The sequence below is a fragment of the Lepisma saccharinum genome, chromosome 20, assembly GCF_977018435.1.
Source record: "Lepisma saccharinum chromosome 20, izLepSacc3.1, whole genome shotgun sequence".
In the NCBI taxonomy this organism is placed as follows: domain Eukaryota; kingdom Metazoa; phylum Arthropoda; class Insecta; order Zygentoma; family Lepismatidae; genus Lepisma; species Lepisma saccharinum.
The window spans coordinates 4,708,344-4,731,325 of NC_139248.1; the positions used below are offsets into that span (position 1 = coordinate 4,708,344).

At 36.6% G+C, this 22,982-nt stretch overlaps 1 protein-coding gene across 2 annotated transcripts; it reads left to right on the forward strand.

The window, feature by feature from the left end:
- The first annotated feature begins 260 nt into the window (after nucleotides 1-260).
- LOC146003664 (uncharacterized) lies at nucleotides 261-22,360 on the forward strand. 2 transcript variants are annotated; one of them, XM_083142017.1, is made up of 4 exons: nucleotides 261-486; nucleotides 5,894-6,055; nucleotides 8,481-9,292; nucleotides 17,776-22,360. In XM_083142017.1, exons 1-4 carry the CDS (start codon nucleotides 340-342, stop codon nucleotides 19,106-19,108), a joined length of 2,454 nt encoding a protein of 817 aa, XP_082998143.1. In that variant the 5' UTR covers nucleotides 261-339; the 3' UTR covers nucleotides 19,109-22,360. The 2 variants fall into 2 exon arrangements, with proteins under 2 accessions (XP_082998143.1, XP_082998144.1); XM_083142018.1 differs by having other exon boundaries at nucleotides 8,484-9,292.
- Nucleotides 22,361-22,982: the final 622 nt, after the last annotated feature.

Genomic DNA, 22,982 nt, shown 5'->3' on the forward strand with positions numbered 1-22,982 from the left:
AGTGAATATCTAGATTGTAAATTATAGAAAATTTGTAATTATATATTTTTCTTTTATATGAACTGTACTGAACCCTCCAAATACCAATGTATATGGTTTATATGGAGTAATAAAATTGAATTGAAAAAATTGAATTAACCGCGGAGAAGTGCTCTTCGTTCGAACGTGCGTTTCGTTACCAATGATCGATTAACTCGAAATAATAGCTATAATCGATTATATTATGTCGATTATGTCCATCAATCAAACTGAATCAAACCAGAAGGAATCTCCGAAGGCTCGCGCCAAGTCTGTTTCTTTAGAAATGTAAACTGTTGAATAACAACAACTTCGTCAAAAATGAACGAATTTACAGACTTCGATAAAATTTGCCGTTTGTGCGCATCCACTACGGAAATATTAGGAAGAAAGAGTCTTGATATCTTTGGGGAAGAAGGACGCGTCAGGTCGATTTACCAGAAGATTCAAACTTGTTTACAAATGATGGTAAGTATCGGGCCTCAATTTACTTGTTAAGACGTTAAATATGTACGTATATATTTTCATATAGTGCGTATTAGATATGAGTTAATAGTAATTAAATGCAAAAAGGTTATGCCAACCAGTGTAAGCACAATTATTGGTAAAGCTATTCTTATTGTGAACATGGACATAATGATCGAATTCAGGCCTGGGTCAATGGGTGTTCTTTGCTAGTCCCTTTAATCATACCATCACTTATCCCCATCGTCGCAATTAGACAAAAGTGGCAGAAAGCGACGGTAACCTAATTCAATCAAAACAAAGTTGTAACCCCTGAGTTGACAGATCCAATCAGTTTGTGTGTCATTCATTTTTAAGTATTAACTGCACTTCTTGAGACTTTTGTGACATGAAAGAGTATAATACTAAGGACATAATATTAAAATTTTCATATAATTCCCAAATACCAAAAGTAAACGAGGATAATGAAGCAAGTAACAGTTCCAAGTTAATTGGTGAAAAATCGGTAGTGGTTCCGAATGTTTAATGATTTTTTTCAAAGTTTCGGCTCCGTGGTCCCATTCTACACCCTCGATTTCCCGCACATTTAGAATATTTTCGTCACAAAAATTTAGTTTTTTTATAACAAAGGGTGTTTCAATACTTATAGCACGGAAGGTAATTTTTTAGATCTACGTGCTACGAAACTTACGTTTTCTTAATATTAAAATTCCTTACATATGTAATGTCAATATGGTTTTTTTAGGTCCATCATGGATTCATGTTACCCCCACACCCCCTATACGCCTTCATGGCGTGGTGCTAAGCACAGGGGAACACTTTACTTTTACATGGATTCATGTTACAGGTGCATGTCTGCACATTTTCTTTTTCTTCTTATGATTGACTTGTTCAATGGGATAATTTGCGATATGTTAGTTGTGTGATGTATTGGCGGGGTGTGTAAATACGTTATCTTGTGGAATCGTGCACATTTCTTTTTGGCAACTGCAGGCCATAAAGGAGAGGGTTGTATTTCCTGAATGACTTGTGGTATGGTATAATTTGCGAGTTCTTATTTTTATGACGGAACGGAAGGAGAGGGTAGTATTCTGTGGAAATGGACAAAAGATTTTTGACATACGAATTACTTCTCTTTTGGACTTCCAAATTCAACTTCGACATTTCTTGGTGTTTATCCCTGAAAAACCGACGTTTACATACATCCATCGGTACGTGTGCAACGAAAATAACATGGCCCCAAGTAGACTTCCACCTCGCAACTCCAAACGGCTGTACAGTTGTAAATACTTGTTTCCGCTCTCCAGAATTTGGTTCTTCACAATTGTAAACACACAATCTTCATTAAAAAAAATTCCTTGCGAAATCGAGGGTGTAGAATGTGAGCACGGACCCAAAGTTTCATATTGGAAAGACTAAGTATTGGTAGAATTGTACCACTGTCTGAAAAATCTAAAACACAACAATTACATTTTTTGGCCCAAGTTCATTTTGTTTATTGCGATTTCATCATACTACGAATGCAATTTTGGTATGATTTTACAATACCAGAAAATGCCTGATGATGTATCTGCAGTTAAGATTTGGTGCTCACGTGTAGAAATTGTAAAAAAAATGTGTAAAAGTTGTAAAATAAACTTGTCAATTACCACTATGATTCTCGATACAGAAACAATGATTGGGAACCATGTTTTCTGATATGAACAAGTGACGTTCGCAATTCATTATGCTGTGCAATTAGCCTTACACCCCTTGAACAATGCATGGTTAGCCCCAGAAATCATTCATGGATAGTCCCACAAACTATGCACGGTTAGGCTAACATTGTTAAAATTTGGGGGTCATAGTAATATCAGGAATATATATTTTGTTCTTTAAGTATTCGAAACACAAAATCTTGCGATAGCCATTGGTTTTCTTGAGAAATCGAGGGTGTCGGTTGCGATCACAGACCTGCTTATTTTGCAAGTTCTACACTTGAGCGCCAAATTTTAACTGCAGATTCGTGATTATGAGGCCTAAATTATTGAGTATGCGAAATATGAAATAAATTGGGGAAGTTTCCAGTATAGTAAAATTGCTCTGCAATTTTAATATGGTTCGATTTAGATCTACTTTACACATGCTGCAGAGTTTTAGCGATTACTTAAGATTTTGTTCAATATATGCTTTTGTAGTTAGGTTAGGTAGGCCAGTTTTGGTTCTCTTAGCATTAAAATAAAGTCTAAATACATTCTTCTAAGGTTCCGATTTACTTCTCCGTTAATTCCCACTAGTCTGCGATACTTCCAGTTGTTTATCAACGGAAAATGCATTGTACATGGGAAGCGTGCATGCTTGCGTAAGGTAATTATAAAGTTGTTTTTTTCAACATAAATAACTTTTTTCGAAATCCAAACAGTGCTCATTACTTTAAGGAAGGTTCAAATTTCCTGTGATGATGATTGCCAAAATTCTGTGATAATTAGTCTTCTTGCTAGGAGAATTTGAAACAAATCATAAAACAATCAGAACCGTTACCCAAATTCTCCCAGCAGGAAGACTAATTATCGTAGAATTTTGGCAATCATTGTCACAGAAAATTTGAACCTTCCTTAACCCATTAATGCCCATGATACCCATTTGGGGATCACACATATATTGCTTCACTGAGAATAATATATTGACAATTTTTTTTCTTGCATGACAAAGCAAAGAAAAAGAGAGTTAACACAGAAATTTTAAATATATTTACTTGCTGATACAATTATGTTCAAAAATGCAATATTTTCATCAGTCAATTTTTCTCATTTTAATAATAATTTTTAAATATAGTTGTATAAAGTTTTTGAGTTCAATTTTTTTAACATAGCATGTTTGTACTTTCTATATATCACCTTCATCAAGATCTTCATGTATATGATACACCATTTTGCTCTACAGTGCAATTTGTCATGTAACTTTTCTGTAGACGTAAATTTCCCTTTTGTGTAACAATAAGAGTTTGGTATTTTATTTCAAGCAAGAAAAAACTACCTAGCAACATGAACATTCCTGCCTACAGTAAGCATAATGGACTCTTTCATAAAAACAGCTATACTCTGCCCCATGTATCTCTGGAGCAAGGCAGAGAAGAGGGGGAAATCTAGTGGGCAGAACATAGCAGTACACGCTGCTGCAAAGGCTGGTAACTGCAGTCACTTTCCTCCCCTCCATACAATCCTAATCCCTCTCACATATTCATTGGTGAAGCTGTCTCGCGTCACTACTTGCACAGAGACTTGTTTTCGTTCACTTGCTCCAGAAATATTTATAGAATTGTGCAACAAATGCAACAATGGTGTTTCTCGGCTGAGTCGTGTTAGTTGTGTGAGTTGGCACATGTGTCTGATCTTGAATCAAGCTTTAGATCTTTTGGACTTTGGTGTTAGTGGCAGTGATTCAGATGAAGAACATTGTGGTACAATAAATATTGTGGAAATTCTGCCAGAAGACATGAAAATTATTTCATTGATTTATTGAGTTTGTGTTTTAAGTCCACTTTATGCACAGCAAGGCTAATCAGGACTGGACCTACAGTTTAAAGTGAGATCTGAACCACTATGTGCCTCCACCGGGTATCAAACCCGGGATCCCTTGAGTACATTATTTGAACTGAAACAAATGGGAATATGTGCTACAACAACTGTTCGCATCAATTGAATGAGTAAGTTGCCAGTATAAAACAGACAAAATAATGAAGAAAGAACCTCGTGGTACACATGATTTTAGATTTGACATTAGCAATGAGGTCCTCACTATCACATTGAAAGGCAACAACATAGTGAAAGTGATGTCAAATCATCAGCGACTGCATTCATTTCCGCAAATGAAAAAATGGTCAAAGCCTGAAAAGAAATATGTGACCTTTTCCCAACCAAAAGCAATTTCTAAATGTAAGAAGCATATGGGCAGAGTCGACATGCTTGAATGGTCTTTTCAGAAATATTGCACAAAACTTTGAGGGGAAAAGTGGTATTTTCCTTTGATAACAAAAGCAATTGACGTAGCTGTGGTCAATAGACATGTGCTGTATTTATTTGTTTAAGACAAATTGCCACTTCTCACCTTCCGTCGGATGATTTGTTGAGTGTATCATCAGCTGACCTCTTTAGCTGACATCAAAATCCCAGGGACACCATCTTATCCTAAAGGAGCAAAATGTGTTTGACAGAATATTCAAAAAGACCTATTGGGACACTTCATACAAAGGACTGAAGAGGGAAAGAAAAAGAAAATGTGGAGTTTGCAAGAAAAGTGTTCGTAAAGAGTGCAAGAAATGCAATGTAGGTTTGCAAGTCGGTTGTTTCAAAGTGTGCCACAAATAAGTATTTCATTCAAAAACTTAGCATGTTGACTGTTTTAACGTGTGGTACAAATAAACACTTCTGTAAATACAAGAACATTATTGCGTGTTCATAATAATACATGTGTGTTGTTTATCATTGTGAGTGGCGGCGATTTGGTTCCAAAACTGGGGAGGGGCAAGGACAGTTTAATTTCCCTTGGTAGATAATGTTTAGAGCATGGTACGGGGGCAAAAGTGACAAAAAGTGGTAAAGCAAGTGGCCCCTAATCACTATCACTGGACGTTGTTATACATCCATGCTATATATCTATGTATTCATGTATCTTAAATGCAAGACGAGATTGAGAATTAGTTGTTTAAATGGAAATAGAAATGCGTCACTAATTTACACGCTATCCCCGAATGGGGATCAGCCAATAAAATGCTTTTACAAACAAACTATGACATTTTTCATTCTCTCATATAAACATTCATGCTGAGGTAACCAAATGCAAACTTTTTTAACAGAAAAAATCTAAGAAATTTTTTTGGCGTTAATGGGTTAAAGTAATGAGCACTGTTTGGATTTCGAAAAAAGTTATTTATGTTGAAAGAAACAACTTAATAATTATCTTACGCAAGCATGCACGCTTCCCATGTAGCCTACATTGCACTTTCCATTGACAAACAACTGGAAGTATCGCAGACTAGTGGGAATTAATGGAGAAGTAAATCGGAACCTTACAAGAATGTATTTAGGGACTTTATTTTAATGCTAAGAGAACCAAACCTGGCCTGCCTAACCTAACTACAAAGGCATATATTGAAGAGAATCTTAAGTAAGCGTTAAAATTCCGCAGTATATGTTAACAGAAGTAAATCGAAATTGAACCATGTTAAAATTGCATTTGTAGCATAAACAATATAGCAATAAAATAAAAGGAACTTGAGCCAGATACTCTAACACATGTTCTCCAATATAAAGGATGAGAATTTACTGAAACTAGTAGTTACACAATTTTTGATAGATATCGAAAACTTCGAATATTGTGGTGTTTTGAGGGTTTTGAAGACTTTGCTAACATAGAACCATTTTTCTTGTAGATTTCTGAAAATGACCCTCTTCCTAAGACTCTGTGCTGCAGCTGTGTGTGCACTTTGGAGTTGCTGGATAGTTTCCGAGAGAAGTGCCATCATTCGCAGAATATCCTGATGCACAATTACCTGCTTCTGACTGGTGCTATTCCCCCAGACAGCAAGTATACGGTAAGATATAAAGTATTTATTTTCTTTTGTATTTGCAAATCATTAATTTTGAATGAGACTGTGACTTTTAAATAGGGCTGCAAGATGTTATTATTTATTAGTGATGAATCGGTACCCAATTGTTACCATCAATGCAAAAGTACTGATATGAAATTTGTGGATAACAAAAAATTTACCAATCCAATATGAAATTGCAAATGTTCCCCAAAGATGCAATGTGTCACGAGTAATGCCAGCGGAACTTCAACTGCATTCCTTTTGTCGCCTCATGACCAGCCCTGATGATGATTCAGAAATGGAATCGGAAAGCTTGGAAGAACTCCTAAAGTGTTATTTTCCTGTAGTTTACGGTTATTACAAGCATAAGAAAACAGTTTTTTCTTTGTGACGTTTCTTATGCTTGTAATAACCGTAAACTACAGGAAAATAATTCTATCATGCAAGCAATGCGTACATACAAGAAAAACTATTATCCTAAAGTGTTTTTTATTGTGTTAAACTGATTCATTAACCTTCTAAAGTAATATTAATGGGTCCCCGTAACTACTGTACCCCCTTGAGAATTGTGTCAATTTTTTTTTTAAATCAGTAGATATCAATGTTTATGTACTATGTTTCAGGGTGTGAAGACCACTGATAACGAAGATATTTGATTCCCAAGTATGGCCTTGGAGGTTTTTTTTTTCTTCATAAAAATCAGTTGTATGCGCATCCAGAAAGTGAAAAAGCAAGTGCCAAAGAAAGTGTCACCAAACTTAGTACTCATAAAATAATTAACACAAATAACTCCCAACCCCGCTTTGTTGGTGCTGCTTCAAGGAGACCTGTTCCCTCTGAAACAATGATGACGTAGACAGTGTCTAGTTTCTTACAGCGCAGAGTTGTAAATTCCCTTAATGGCACACAGGAAATATATTATGTAGAAATTCCACAAAATTTATGCAGGTAAAGCACAGAGAGTGAAAAATCAGACCAAATCAATACTGACTTAGTGGCTCAGTAGGTAGAGAAACAACAAGGTATGCTACAGACCCAGGTTTGAGTCCAGGCCGACTGGAATTTTTCGCTGGAATTCTACACGATGCATCTCCTAGCTGAATCAAATTGTAAAGTAAAAAATACTAACTTTGTAAAATAAAATAAAACTTTTCAAATGATTCAGTTAAAGAACACACAAGGATAAAGCTTGATAATATTACATTCATAACTGGTACCTCTATTTGGTGCAAGGTGCATGAATCTTAATCTTAAACCTCAGCTAGAATATCTACAGGGTAGGGTACTTTATAGACAACTAAACCAGGCAGGATGCCTTCCAGTGGAGACGATTAAATGAATATATTATTTAAACACAGGATACATGGAGTAATTTTCTTCTATAATTCTCGTTTACAGTCAATTTTCATCCCAATATGCTTTTTATTATTTCTTTTCTCTATTTGAATATTCTTATATCTGAACTTCCTTCGTAATGGGCATTCTGGATCTGGACTTCCTTCTGGATTTCAATTTATTTATGTTTTGACGATTTTATTTATTTATCCTTTTCCAGCTTTTTCCTTTAAACTTTGGGAATAATAGTAATATCCTCCCTTGCGGCTGCAATTGGAACGCACCAACACTAACTGGGTACAACAGAGTGTATACTTGGTGCAAACGACTGACACACGCATCCAAGTAGGTGCTAGGGTTGAAATGCACAAACAAAAAGTGCTGTGGGGCATCGATTGGAACAAGCCGCCACTGATGTAAACAAAATTTCCGCTATGGGAATGATAAATCAATCAGACAGATGTAATATCTGTTCAAAGGCAAAAAATTGTATCAGTACTTTGACTTCTTTAATTTTCATATTAACTTACGTATGATCACTGATTTGATTTATCCAATATATATATTAATTTATTTCTTTTATATTTTTTCTTTATCTTCTTATAGTAGATTCTATTGTTTTTCATCTTTCCAATTTGCTTTGTTCTTATTTATAAGGTTATTCACATATATTATGCCAATTCTTAATCTTGCATGCATGGTGCTGCCATCTCTATTCCTCTTTAGCAAACTATTTACATTACTTGGTCCTATTGGGTACGTAACATAACTATGGAATTAGCTAGAGATACAGCTCTTACGTCTGCTAAAACATAATGAAATTAAGTTGGGCATCTCAAATAGTCAAATATTAGTGAGATTCTGAAAATCTGCATGTGACCTAATAAGTTCACCTTTCAAGATACATGTTGTGTGATTTTGCCTACTAGGTGGTCAGCTCACTTTTGTCAGTGCCTAAGTGTTAAACGTTAATTGTCAAATGTAGATTAATAATACTGAAGTCTGTTTTCAAACTTTCACCGTGGGTATACAAATAAATGTGCAACTTTAATTGTTGATATTCTCTATTTGCGTAATTTCTTTGTTTCATCAGCAGTGTAATGTGGAGTTGCATATGGTGCCCTATGCAGCTATTGCGAAGATACAATCTACAAGTCAGGGTACAGCAGCGAACGGTGAGATTGAGGAGAGGAATGCAGAGAATAATGAAGATGATTGCGATGCCGTAGATATCAGCTTATTGGACATTGCTGGAGGAAGTGGAAATGTTAGTAGCTGTGATGTTGTGTCAGATGATGAAGACAGTGATTTTGACAGAAGTGAGAATAATGTAGTGAGGGGAAAACATGCACTTAATGGTACAGCTGACTTCCAAACCACACATGATGAAAATTCCGTGAAAAGGGTTGCATCATTTCTTATTGATGAATATTTACAGAAGCAGAAAAATTCTAAAGTACAATTAGAATATGATGACCAGTCGCAGCTACAAGTGCTTCGTACAACTGAAGAAAAGCCAGTGAATGTTCAAGGTGAAACTGACAATTGGGATAAAAACAGAAGTTTGCTCGGTGAATTTACGGAAGCAGATGGACGAAAGAATACAAAAAGGTCACACAGTGGAGAAGAGGAGCGCAAGAGAAAAACCGTAAAGTTTGACGATGACGGTTTACCTTGTGTAAAAAGTGAAATTCTGTCGCAGCGTGGAGAAACATCAGCATGTACAGAGCCAGAGATGTCTATAGTAATGTATAACATGGACCAAAGTGATCCACTCGCAATGCCGTTGCAAGGAGCTGTGAAATGTTCCAAGGCTCCACCTACCCGTTTCAGTCTCCACATGACGAATTTGAGAAGGTCTTTGCGTGAAGGTGGGAGTAGAGCAGAGGCAACTATTACTCAAAGGTAAGTTGCTGTGGTATTATGACAGTAAAAAACTTCTTATGTCACGTGCCGGCAACATACTTGTTAAAAACAACACGATAAGAAGAGGAACTTAAACCGTGTCCCTTTTGTTGTCTCTCGACCAGCCCTGATGATGATTCCGAGATGGAATCAAAAGCTTGGAAGAACTCCTAAAGTGTTTTTTATCGTGCTGTTTGTGTGTTTTTTGTTGTTTTTAACAAGTTTGCTGGAGTATATATTTCACACATAATTTCATTTGTCACAGAAATTTATATTAATTATTATAAATTCGTTGAAGAAACATGAGGGGGTAAGGGGTGCTCCTCCCATGTAGTGCACCCAATAGTCAACCTCACTCCCACATAGTACACCCTGGACTGCAGACTAACGAGGCTCTGGCGACTGACCCCATGGCCAGTATAATTTTCTTTGTGTTGTCCTGTGTTTTGTCCTGATTGCTCCTTTACAGCCTCAGCTTTTAACAAACGTCAGAAGATTTTAATATTTTATGATTTTAGTTATGCAACTATAGAGTTGTTATGTGTAATGATAATTGGCTGGACCCCGTATAATGTGACGGGTGCAAAATAGCCTTAGTGCTGACGCACCCAAAATTTTAAATTCAAATTCAAAGTTGAAGAAACATGAGATAATTTCAGACTGAAATAATGTTTTTTGAGGGGGCATCACTATTTACGAGGAAAACATGCATCCTTTTCCTCCCTGGAAAAACATTACCTTGCTTACCCCTCCCTGGAAAAATCCTGCGGGCATCCATGATTATAGGATGTGATCCATCTTCTTTCCTTATTCCTGACTTTAGTGCATTGTTTCAGTTAATTTTTTCTCTCAAGACTTTAGAACAAGTCCGACAAACACGTTTGCCAAGTGAATTGAGGTTTGATTTGAATTTATTTTTGTTGTGTGGCTACTCTTTCTGCCACTTTCTGCTAATCGCGACAATATGGTGAGTTTGATAAAGGAACTCTCACAAGGAACAATCATGTCCAGGTTCGTTTGAGTTTAAGTCCACTTTATGCACAGAAAGGCCAATTGGGATTGGACCTACAGTTTGAAGTAGGATCTGATCGGAATCACTCTGTTTTCAGTAGGTACTGAACCCGGGACCCCTTGATTACAATATGGTGATGCTACCACCATGTTATTGGGAAAGCCCTATCAGGTCAGGATTCAAATCTGTAACCCCTGTAATCATAGTATGCTGAGAATTGAAATGATTAGAGTGATTTTAGCAGCAACTCAATTTTCTTATTTACAGTGGTGGGGTATGGTTATTGCTTGCACCTTGTTGTCTCCTGAAACATTATATTAAGAAAGCTGTTCGCTTCATTTTTAACAACCATAAATTAAAAGAAAAGTTTTTAAGCTTGTTCAGATTCTACCAGTGGTATCAGGAATGGAGAGCTAGGAATTTGAGTTGCTGATGTAGGCTGATACTTTCCATAATTTGAGTGTTTTGTCTTATGACAAGAGTCGAGAAGTTGATGTCCTAGAAAATAGGGATGTGGAGTTTTGTTTTTCCCTAAATTTCTGTTGTTTTTTTACTGCAATTCTGTGTTATTTTTTCCGGTTTAGGGCTACATTCGATGTTATTAAAACCCTAGTCTGCTGCCGTTGCAGATATGCAACAAAAAAATATGTCCATTGTCGCCGCCGTTGCAGATGTGCAACAAACAGCTTTAGATACAATTTTCGAGGGTTTGCCACACTTATATTTGTATATTGAGGTTGAAACACTGACAGTTCATTCCGGAACATGTTTTGCAATCGTGTTTACGAAAATTTCCTCCCCCCCCCTTTCTCGGAATATGTCACGTGTTTGGGTTCCTCAGTTGACAGACACAATAAATGCTTGGTATTTACGATGCTGTTTTCCTCCAAGCTTCCAACGCTGTGATTTAGTACTGATAAGGCACACATTCTTCTTTGTGTTTGGACCTGGTGATCCAGCTGAATTAGTGGCGGGGGGGGGGGGTCAAGGAGAGGAGGGATTGGATGAGGTTTGGCGGTGTCAGCTTTCTGTCGCCTCTATGTTAGAACTGCAATGAAGCTTGATAATAGCCAGAGGCCAGAAGCGTGAGTCAATCCAGAAGTATAGACAAAACAAACAATTGCAAAGGCTCCTCTGTTAGGAAAGGCCTTGACATAATCGGTTCTGAGCAGTTCGTATCATATAACAGCTCATCGATCTCCCTAATGCACAATCGTTTCCTTCCGGACATATTTCCACAAAGAGCCGAGTCAACAGGGAAGGAATAGATTCACAGTAGCTACACAAGATGCAAGTGCGAACGAAAAGAAAGCAAAAGTTCGGGTTTGCTCCCCAAAGTAGCTGGAGAAGAGGGGGCAAACTCCACATTTTTATGTTTTTTCATTGAAATTTGGGGGATGCAGTCCCTGCCTGTAAACCCCCCCACGGTTGGGGCATCCAAATTTTACATGGTTGCATGCACTGATGTTCTACCTGCAAAACAAAAGTTATCCGAAGTAGATTGGTCCCATAGTGCCAGAGTTATTACGATTTTTCTCCATTATGTATACGAATTCAAAGTTCGCGCTCAAAGCCTTGGCGACACTGAGCTTACTTTCGTCAAACTGCACGGCATACTAATGGTTAAATTAACATCGTTTTAGTTTTACATGCATTTTTACTGTTTCTTCTATGCTTAAGATTTTCGCATTGTTTTAGTTCTGGAAAATTTAGACAAATTTTAGTTTTAATAACAAAAAAATATTATGCCTTACCTTTGTGAGAAATGACCAAATTGCTTCCATTTGGAAAACTATTTCATCTCATCAGCCACTAAATATGAAATGTTTATTAAATGATGATACCCAAATCTTTGAACATAATCATACACATCATATTTCCCTGACGATACCAAAATATCCCTCTGGGACTTCAAAGTACCGTTTTGTGTACACACACACATATACATGCCCCCTCCCCCCCCAATCTGAAAAAACAACAGTTGCTTCTCCATGGAAATTTTCCTTCTGTGAAGATCCCTCCGGAGTGAATTCTATTTCAGGACTAGGTTAAACACGTTTCAGTTAGGTCTGCGACGAAATGCAATAAATGAAGTGTGATAACCTCTCTTGAATCTAACTATCATCAGGTAGACTATAAATGCCAGAATAGCGCTTCAGGTAGTTTTGTCTTTTTACAAAAGAAGTGTTATCACCAGTTTATATTGCATATTTCGTGGCATTTTTCACGTTAAAGTGTAAAATTCGGTTTTATTCTGAAAAATGGCATAATTCGCGTAATTTCACAATTCTGAAACACTGACATTTTGCCTTCTTAACCTACCCTAATATATTTTAAACACTTTATTTTGCTTTCCTCAACTTTTTGGTGTTATCGTTAAAAAGAAAACTTCACGTCCCCACCTATAGAATGACCTTAAATTTAAAAAGAAGGCTAAAAAATAATTTTCGCTCTTGAATTGAAATCTTGATTTTTTTTCATGTTACAAGAGTGGTTGAATAAATCGATAATAAACATTGTTTGGGGGTTTGTACTTCAAGGTTACATAAAATACATCACAATGTTTTTCTGTATAAATCATTCACCTCCTGTCAGAGTGGGCCTTGTGTGATACAGTAGTCGGTCAGCATCAGAAAATACAATTGTGTTCCATATGCATCAGATTATATATTTTTTTAATGTAACTATTTGACATTGAAACCATATTTTAAAGCAATAGTAGTGGCCAGCATTGGACCCTCAAAGTAGGTGAGGCACCCATAGTATTTTCGGTTTCCTGGAGGACAAATAAATTTACCACAATTGCCTAAGATTTCAGTTAAAAAAATAATATTGTGCTTTAGTATTGGCCATATTTTTTATTAATAGCATACTTGCTTTAAAAAAATGCTAGAAAATTTCTGTATGTAAGTTAAGCTAATAAGAAGATCTGGAGCTCATGAAACAACATGGAAAGATAAAAAGAAACCTCAAAAATTATTAAAAAATGCAAAATATACTGAAAATGACCTAAAAGCCAAAAAAAAAAGGCTGAAAAATGCAAACCGGAAACATTTTCTGGTTCTGACTGAAGGGGAACAGACTACAGGTTTAGCATTCTCTTCAAGCCCCAGAAATAAAGATGATATTTTCATTAACTTTTGAAACCTTTATCTTAGACACTTTCACAGGAGGTGAATATACTGGAAATTATGCAAAATGCAGTTTTCCTTAATTTTAACTTTTTAGTCAGCCAACCACCCTGGGAAGTGATTGATTTTGGATTAAATGATTATCTCATGTGAAATGATGCATATTTTAACGCATATTTGGTAGATTGATATTCCACTGTAGTTCTAGTGGAAAATCTATATATTGCAATTTATAAATACTCTGAACCCTTTTGACTTGTTAAAATTTTTAAGTATCCGTATTGATTCAAAAAGTTATCACCTCAGCCAATAATGACCAGTCACAAAATTATATCCTGCTAACAAATTTTGCATGCTACTTTTCATTGTTTTTAACATTTGGAGAAAATAACCTTAACATTACTGCGTAAGGGCCAGTTTTTTAATGTCTCGTCAACTTTTTGATCAGCCAACCACCAGTTGGAGTTCACCTCCAGTCTTTAACAACAATGTGAAAATAAACAAAGATTTGCTGACCATAGGTTGGGCACCGAACGATTGTATGTTGGCAATGCTGGCACAATAAATCAGATCAGTCTGCAATCTACATGTCTAATTTCAAATCAAATTTCGCCTGGTGTGAAAAGGTAGCACTACAATAGAGCACATTGGGTTGTTGAAATTCATTGTTTACATTGTAAATACAGAACCTAATGTACGCGTATTGCATGGCTAGAAAGAAATACATACAGGGAGGTTATTTCAGTCGTTCACCGCCAGCGTGACGGCCGTTCCGCGGACTCTTCATGCAACAGGTCCCGGCAAATTGCGTTCAGGAAGTCCGTAACAGAAACCGCTTGTTTTGTAATGTTTCCACTTTTCTCAATTACAGTTACAATTACAATTGAAATAAGCACGTACCTTGTCGCACGGATGCAGGAAAAGGTGTCCTCCCAAATACAAATATTTCCGGCACCTTATTTCTGACATCTAATCTTAGATTAGACATCGCTACTTTATCCTCAGTTGACAGAAAGGGAAGACAGCATCCCGGCGCATAAAGCAAACCGAAAGCGTAAAATGATATTTAAAAGTAATAATAATGATGATCACTAACCTCCTGTGTTATAAGAGATGTTGAAAATGACTTCCTTCAACAGCAATACAACACGTTTCTTAGGTTCAAGAGATCCTGTCTATCGTAATCCCTGACCACTTTTCTGCAAGAATTCGTTTTCACGTAATTATCGTACATAAAAACTCTATGTTCAAGACTATATTTGTTTAACGACATAAGTAATGAATGAATAACAATTAACACACAATAAAGCACTGGCCACGAGTAAGCACATTACAATAACACAGTATAAGCAACACGCGTACTGATAAATGAACAGAAGTGAACATGAATGTACACTGACGTCTGGTAGCCGACAGTGTTGCTAACCATTTTTCGGCAATGTCCCTACAGACGTAGTCAAAATGTCCCTACAACTGACCAAATGTCCCTACGCCAAGTAAAGTGACTAAAAAAAAAACACCTCATGAGCATGCAAACAGAAGATAAAATATACACATTTACTTACCAAATCTTTCTGCTCGGTGCTTCCACAATTAATGAAGGAGCGAATTTACAATACAGGACCTCTCCCCGATTTTTTGTAATATTTCGCATACTCACTAATTGAGGCCTCCTAATCACGAATTTGAAGTTAAAATTTGGGGGGTCACGTGTAGAAATTGCAAAATAAGTGACATTGAGTGGTCCGCGATCGGCACGATTGCTTATTATTTACCGGAAGATTTTGTGTTTCCAATACTTAAAAAACGAAATATACATTCCTGATATTACTACGACCCCGAATTTTAACTATGTTTGCCTATACTAACCTAACCTAACCGTACCTGAATGGTTCGTGGGGCTATCCGTCAATGGTTTGTTGGGCTACCCGTGCATGTTTTTTTCGAGCCCAAATTTTAACTATGGTTGCCTTGCCTAACCTAACTTAACCTAACCTTACCGAGAATTGTCAGTGGGGCTATCCGTGAATGGTTTTGCGCTAATGGTGATTACGAACCGATAAAAAATCTTATTTTCGTAGCACTTTAACGGCAAACGTTCATCATCGAAGACGCCATTTTCGTATCCTGCAATTTTATGATTGATGTACTGTTGCCAAATTTACCTGTAATCAAATCAGTTCTTCTACATCGTGATTGTCGCTGTCACATGTAAGCACGTTCTTTGGGCAATATACTGAAATCCATAAGTTTATTAATTAGTCCACAGCCATCCTCCTGCACACTCCACCTAACAATCTGTACAACATTAACAACTTTTTTACTGTTCTCTTCCGCCATTCTTACACGATCCATGCTCTCCAAGTATGAAATCAACAGTGTGGCAACGCTGTAGACAGCGTAACTAATTTTAATTTGTTCATATCAACAAATATGGCTACCATACTTGTATACGGAGAATCATTGCGAGAATTGAAAAGCTTATTTTACAACTTCTACACGTTAATGAACATTTTTTCCCCCTCACCCCAACATGTTAACTTGAGATAAATAATCACGAATAATTATTTCGTGAGTATAAGACGTAGCATAGAAATTACAGAAGGGTCCGGTATTGTAAATTCTTGCCTTAATGAATAATAGGGGTGTGCTGGACTGAATTTTTTGGGTCGGGACGGGATCGGGACGGTAATTTTTTTAAATCCCGACATTCGGGACTGAAAAATTTGCAATTTCCCGACCAAGTCGGAAAATTTTCTGGACGGGAAATGTTCGAAATTTCCCGAAGCACTGGAAATCTCGAATTTTACAAGTCATTTTCACTTTAAGTGATTGTTTTTGCATTTCTAGAATAAAAACTTACAACTTTCGATAAGTTCCAGAAACTTACAAGGCAGAAAACGTCGAGAATTGACGACTTTTTAAAGTAAAGAATCCAGCACACCCCTAATGAATAACGTTGAGTCGTTTACTGTTGATTATGTTATTTGAAGTCATACATGCTGCTGCTGTGAAGAGATAGATGTTGGTTGGTGATGCTGTATTTCCTGCATTCTTTAACAATTTTGGTCCCATTTTATTTCCCTTTTTTGTTTTTGTATCACTTAACATTGAAAATATTCTTTCCGTTTCCGCGTTAGAATGCGGCAATGTTAGCACTATTTTCGCGAGAGTGGAAATGTTTTCAAAAAGGAACTTGCCTTGAAAGTTTTTGGTAACCGATAACATGTTCCAAAATTCTGATGGAGATCTGTTAGTTAGTTCTTTTTTCTCCTCCTCGCTAAAGTATCCAGATAAACTAATTCATAAAATGTAATTTACCAAGATTGAAAAAAGTACCTACGTTTTCCCTCATTTGGCAAAATCTGTCCCTACGTTCCTACGCGGGCGAAATTTAGTGAAAAGTCCCTATGCGTAGGGACATGTCCCTACGGTTGGCATCACTGCCGACACGTGCAGTATGAAGCGCCCTCTCGCGGCTGACAACTCACCCAACCCCCGATAAGCTGCAGGCGCTGTCGCGACAACTGAGAATAAAGTAGCGATGACTAATCTAAGATTAGATGTCAGAAATAAGGTGCCAGAAATATTTGTATTTGGGAGGGCACCTTTTCCAGCATCCTTGCGACAAGGTACGTGCTTATTTCAATTGTAATTGTAACTGTAATTGTGAAAAGTGGAAACATTACAAAACAAGCGGTTTCTGTTACGGACTTCCTGAACGCAATTTGCCGGGACCTGTTGCATGAAGAGTCCGCGGAACGGCCGTCACTCTGGCGGTGAACGACTGAAATAACCTCCCTGTATAAGGGGAAAACAATTACTACACATTTGTTTGTTGTTTTTTCCCCCTCAAACAGATCTATTTCATAAAACGCAAATGGTAATACGTAGCATATGCAAGTATTTCTTTGACAGGAGTGGCTTTTCTAAAGAAGGCTCAAGTGAATAACTAGTGCAAAAATTTATAATGAAATTATCATTATTCTGATTTAATGATGCCCGTGATACAGAAAACACACTAACATTAAAAAACACATACCGTGCTCGGTATTAAAAAGAACAATTGAAATTTTCGTAATCAAACTCGAAATATTAAAATAAAGTTTTTCAGTTGCCAAGTGCAACCGTGCACCCTGTCTATATCTATTTTATTTTCACAATAGGGGAAAATATTGATGTACATTCTCCATGCCGAAAAACTTAATGTGTCCGTAACAATGTCAATATTCTCTTGAATGCACGGGAAAATTAATTCTGTATGTTCATCCATGTGGTTTTTCATTAGTGGATGATGTGATGTCTTGTATTCTACTGAGTAGTTACTTTACTTGTTTCAGATGTTCCTCTGAGGAAGAATGCTGTTCAGTGGAATGTATCCATGAGAACAATGTTGAAATTGAAAGTAATTTTGGTAGTTCTACTGTAAATAATGCCGGAGAAAGAATAGCACCAATTACAGAAAATGCCGAGAATAGAAGCAATTTGGTTGAAGATGTTGGAAGAACGGTGACACATGGTGATGGTGCAATTGATATGAGACCCCGCCCCAGGAGAAGCAGACGATTGAAGAGTGACATTCCTGATGTTCAATATGGTGCTACTAGTTCCAGAAAGGATAGTGAAAAGGAGATTAAAAGAAACACTTACCGTTGTAATGAGGTAGAAGTTGTTGATATTACTGAAGTGCCTGTTACACCTGCCAGAGAAAATGTTTTGAGGCATTCTGTATGTCTGAACAGTTCTGGCATCGAGGAAATTAATTTGGAAAGTTCCCCAGAAGCTAGAGAAGCACAGTCTCTCGTTAACATGTCTGATTTAGTTTTAGATAAAGCTTTTGCAAAACCGTCCCGAGCGAAATCTACAAAGAATAAAAATGATTGCAATCAAGAAATTCTAGAGGCAGAACATGTATTTCGAAGCTCCTCAAGTGTCGTGCGCCGTGTCAGTTTGAAGGGTGTAAACTACATGTGCGAAATATGTAATAAGGTGTTCCGTTCGAAAGACCATTACAAGCATCACATGAGAGGTCACAAAGTAAAGGACCCGGTACGTTGCGAGATCTGCAACAAACCCTTCTTCAATGCTGACAACTTACAAGAACACAGAAAGCTACACGACGACATCAACCTGCATCAGTGCGATGAGTGCGGAAAGTGCTACATGCACGAGGTTGGCTTGAAGGAACACATGAAGTTGCATTCCGGACAGAAACCGTTCAAGTGTGACTCGTGCGGAAAATCATTCACGTACAGTACGAGTCTCTTGCTGCACCGAGCATCGAGCAAGGGCTGCAGGACGGACTTCCCCTGCGACAAGTGCGCTCAGCTGTTCCAGTCGGAGAGCGAACTGAAACATCACTTGTGCAGTCGTCGCAATGAAGTGTTCTGCGACATCTGCGGGAAGGACTTCTTGGCGGAACGAGAACTGACCTTCCACATGTCGATGCACAAGAAAGCGAAGAATGGGAAGAAATCGTTCGTTTGCGAACACTGTGGCAAGGATTTCGCCAGACACAAGGCATGGCTGAAACACAAGATAACGTCTCACAGCAGTTTTGATAATAAGTGTACCCTTTGTGACAAGGAATTTGCCACTGCAGATGTGTTACAGCAGCACATGCGGAATCATGCCCTGTTGGATTCTTCGCTTGCAGAGAACACACGTAAATGAACACGTAATGACTGGTTTCCTATGAATATATTTTTGTACAAGGAGGATAAATTACTCCTTAGGAATATTAAGTTCTATTTTATTACAATTTTTGCATAACTGGAAACATAATTGCAGTTTATGAATCAAAGTTTTATAAGAGCATATAATACGAGGAATGTTCAGAAAGTTTAGACACATATACATGTATGTACATTTAGTAACATGTCACTATCACTGTCAAGGTGGTTGTAATTTTTTGGAACAGTGTGTGCGTAACCTGAGTTAGGTCTGGGAGTTATAATTATTTCCTGTTATGTTACTTCTAAAATCTTAACTGTAGGTGCTGTTTTCAAGTTTTTGAAAGAGGTAATTCTTTACATTCATTCATGTTTCACATCTTGTGAACTTTGGCTTACATACATAATATGTTGCTTGTGCAGTACAACATTTCTATTTTCGCGGTGTTTCTATGCCACAAATGTGCATTTTCTTTATAGAGTCATTTTTTATGCTACATTTAAACAATATTAAGGCGTAACAATAAATTATCATGAAGACAACAGTAGGTGAAATTTGTAACCATTTTTCACAGCTTTTAATGTGTTTTCTTGTGTTGACTGATTGTCAGAAGTGCTACTGTTGCTTTCACCACAATCAATTATTAAGCCTGTGGATACAGTTTAAATTTAATAAAAAAAATATTACTTGAAGAAGATACAAGTTTTTAACATTGAAGTATCAAGAAAATAAAGTTGTACCACAAAGAATGTAAAAATGAAAGTATTAGCTTTTAGTGTTTTCAAGGCACTTTTCATATTTATAAACCAACACCAAATGCCTGCCAGCACGAGTATTTTGTACTTCTAACCTCATTGACTAGGATATCCTTTGTTCTTTCTACATTATTTCGAAAACCCCAGAATGTATACTTCAACGACGTCAAAGTTTCAAAATATGATAACAGGCAAATATTTAAAGATTTCAGTCTGAGCATGAGTATTTTCTAAGACCAAATTTCATCAACTCTATTTACCATTCTGGCTAACAGGGATGTATTTTGTATTAGTAATGAAGAAAATATTTTTTGAGCTCTGTTCTTTTTCTTAACAGAATTTTCTTTTTATACCGGTCATTGCAACAACTAAGCATAGTAAACTTTTGCCTCTGTTGTTGTTCTATTGCTATTTTCATTAACCTGAAATTCTTCTGTTCTCCCAATAATTTTTGCTTTTCCAACATTATTATTCAAGTCTTCTTACTTCAAGATGCATTTATTTATCTTTTTAACCATAACACTTAGGCTTTGTTGGTGGCAAATCCATTTAAAATGCACCCAATGCAAGAATTGTTTTACATGATATTGTCATAATTTTATCAAGTAATTTCCTCCATATTCCACTTGCATATTTTGTAACTTTACTTTTTGCATGTTCCTAAAGTATATACTATAGTTGTTTTATTTTTTATCTTTGTTTTCTGAATATTTAGTACCTGTTTATAGTTATTATTTGTAAAAATGCATGCAATACAATGAAGCATTTTCGTAGTACTGTACATTCTGGTGTCAGTAAATATGTGTCAGGGAAATTTATAATTGAGATTTTGCTGTGTTGTGCTGTTCCTGATTTCATATTGATTGCTTCGTTCTTCTAGTTTCATTATGTTTTGTGTGTTTGTGTTAGTCCTTATTAGCCAATCTGATGTGTCATACTAAGTGGGACCTATCCAGTACTCATTCTGATTTCTGCTTATACCACTATGATAGTTCAAAAGTGAATTTAATATTATTAAGAATTGATTGTTAGATTTTCAACTTTACTGTTTGTTTGCCTAAAGTACAGAGAGGGCCATGAAAAGGTAGCCCCAGACGAGCAATTAGATAATGTAGAAGTACTAGTTTTTTTTTGCCATTATTAAAATAATTGTTTGGCAACATGGTCCCTGTTTAAATTAACAATAAACACTGGAATGGGTACCTTGGAGCCAGACTACTCATTCATGGCCTCGCCCAGTATTTGTAGCTCGATTTAACCAGTTATCACAATTTTTAAGTTCTTTTCTGCACACGTTTTTTTCATGGAGTCGAATTGATATTTTTAATATCTTCCCATCTCCAGGATTGTAGTAGCCAGTGTCTAGTATTGCGAGTGTTGCTAGATGATTCTAATATTGGTGCATTCAGTACAGCGAAATTGGACGAGTTCTAACGTTAACATATTCTCTCCCATGTCTGATAATTGTTGTGTAGCAATTCACATGAACGGTAATGCTAGCAGCTTCTATCCACTCACTGATTCCCTTAGTTCGTATTGATGTCTTAAATAAGTACAAGTACAATTGTTTCCTCATAATGAAAGTCCAAAATTGACACCTAATAGCCGGGATAGGTGCCAAACGGTAAACTAGTCATATTTTGAAAGTGGCCATTGTTTTTTATTCTGCATGCTAGTCTTTTTTCTTTCTTTTATACTGTGTTACCTGTCGATATTAATACACCTACATGTAAATTAGGGAATTTCTTTAATCTTGTTTGTTCTGTATGTAGTTCTCTGTCGAGAGTGATACTTTTTATCATATAGGTTCCCTTAAGTTAAGTGTGGTGTCCATGTAGTGGACTTTAGTTGACAACTGTTTTAGAGACGTGATGGTGTTAATTAAATCAAGAACTGATGGTGATTAATTTGTAGTTCTGCAATGCAGAGAAATCAGTTTATTTCTGTCCTGCTTGCTTTTATTTACATAATTAAACTAACAAAAATAATTCTTGGTAAGGAGTCTGTTGGTTGTTCATTTTGCAAATATAATAGAAACCATGTACTTGATGAAGAAAACCCTGTGCAACTAATTGGCTTTCTAAATAAAGTTTTGCATCTCATATCACCTGACTCACCTGGAGTAATATTATGCAGTTGGTCACAATTGTAGTTCATGCTTATCTTCAGAGTAACATGATCAAACACCTGCTGCAAACTTCAGTTTCAAAGGTTATGTGTTGGATTGTTTTAACAAAACTGGTATCATCTTGACCCTTTTTTTGTATTCTTTCCAATTTTTGTGCTTTGTTATCTCAAAATTTTGATGATCATAAATATTTCTTCAGGTTTGGTAAATATTGTACAATGTAGATAATAGTTTTATGACCAAAGAAAGCAATGATAGACTAGTTTCTGTTTTTTTTTTAAATTCAAATTTTGTTATGGTTAAGAAAAGACATTACGAAGAAGACAAAAATTGTTTAGTACAGTAGTATAGAACTCTCTCCACCTACGGAGAGTGCACACCACTTAGATCATCATATGTATAATATATATGTGTATACGTAAGTTGCAAAACATGAAAGTCATTATCAATAAATATATATATAATGTTACTGACTTTTTTTATTGTCTAATTGAAAACTCATTCACATTCTAACATCCTAAATCTCAAAGATTTGTTGTGTTATACTGCTTGCATTTCCAAACTACGCTTCAAGGTCACGGCATCGTCTCCCCATGCAGTTGCCTGTTCCCCTCCAAACACAACCAACACATGCCTTCTGCCTGCTCATTGGGTGCTGCACGGGGAATGCATAGGAGTGGGAGAGAGGAAGAGGGAAGCGTGGAGCTGGGTGGATGTCCTTGAACTGCACATTCGAAGTGATGAAAATATAGAAGAGCATTTGTACCATTTTTTTCCTCTGTTGAGAGATTCAGTATAGGAACAGCTTTTATTTAGTTCGTTCAATATTGATTGGCACTCCCCCTATTATAACTCCTGCAAAGTAGCAGTGTGAAATGTGTGTCGATGACTGCGTGAAGATAGAGAATAGTACTGTCTACTGCCACCAGATGATGTTGCTGCTTCCCATAGGTAGCGCATAGCAGCAGCATTTGTTTCGGCATGCCAGTAC

Bases quoted from the DNA above. Each gene is read 5' to 3' on its own strand.
- LOC146003664 (XM_083142017.1), top strand. From the start codon at position 340: ATGAACGAATTTACAGACTTCGATAAAATTTGCCGTTTGTGCGCATCC. The intron at 487-5,893 runs GTAAGTATCGGG...TTTTTCTTGTAG, and splicing joins AAACTTGTTTACAAATGATG to ATTTCTGAAAATGACCCTCT. The intron at 9,293-17,775 runs GTAAGTTGCTGT...TACTTGTTTCAG, and splicing joins GAGGCAACTATTACTCAAAG to ATGTTCCTCTGAGGAAGAAT.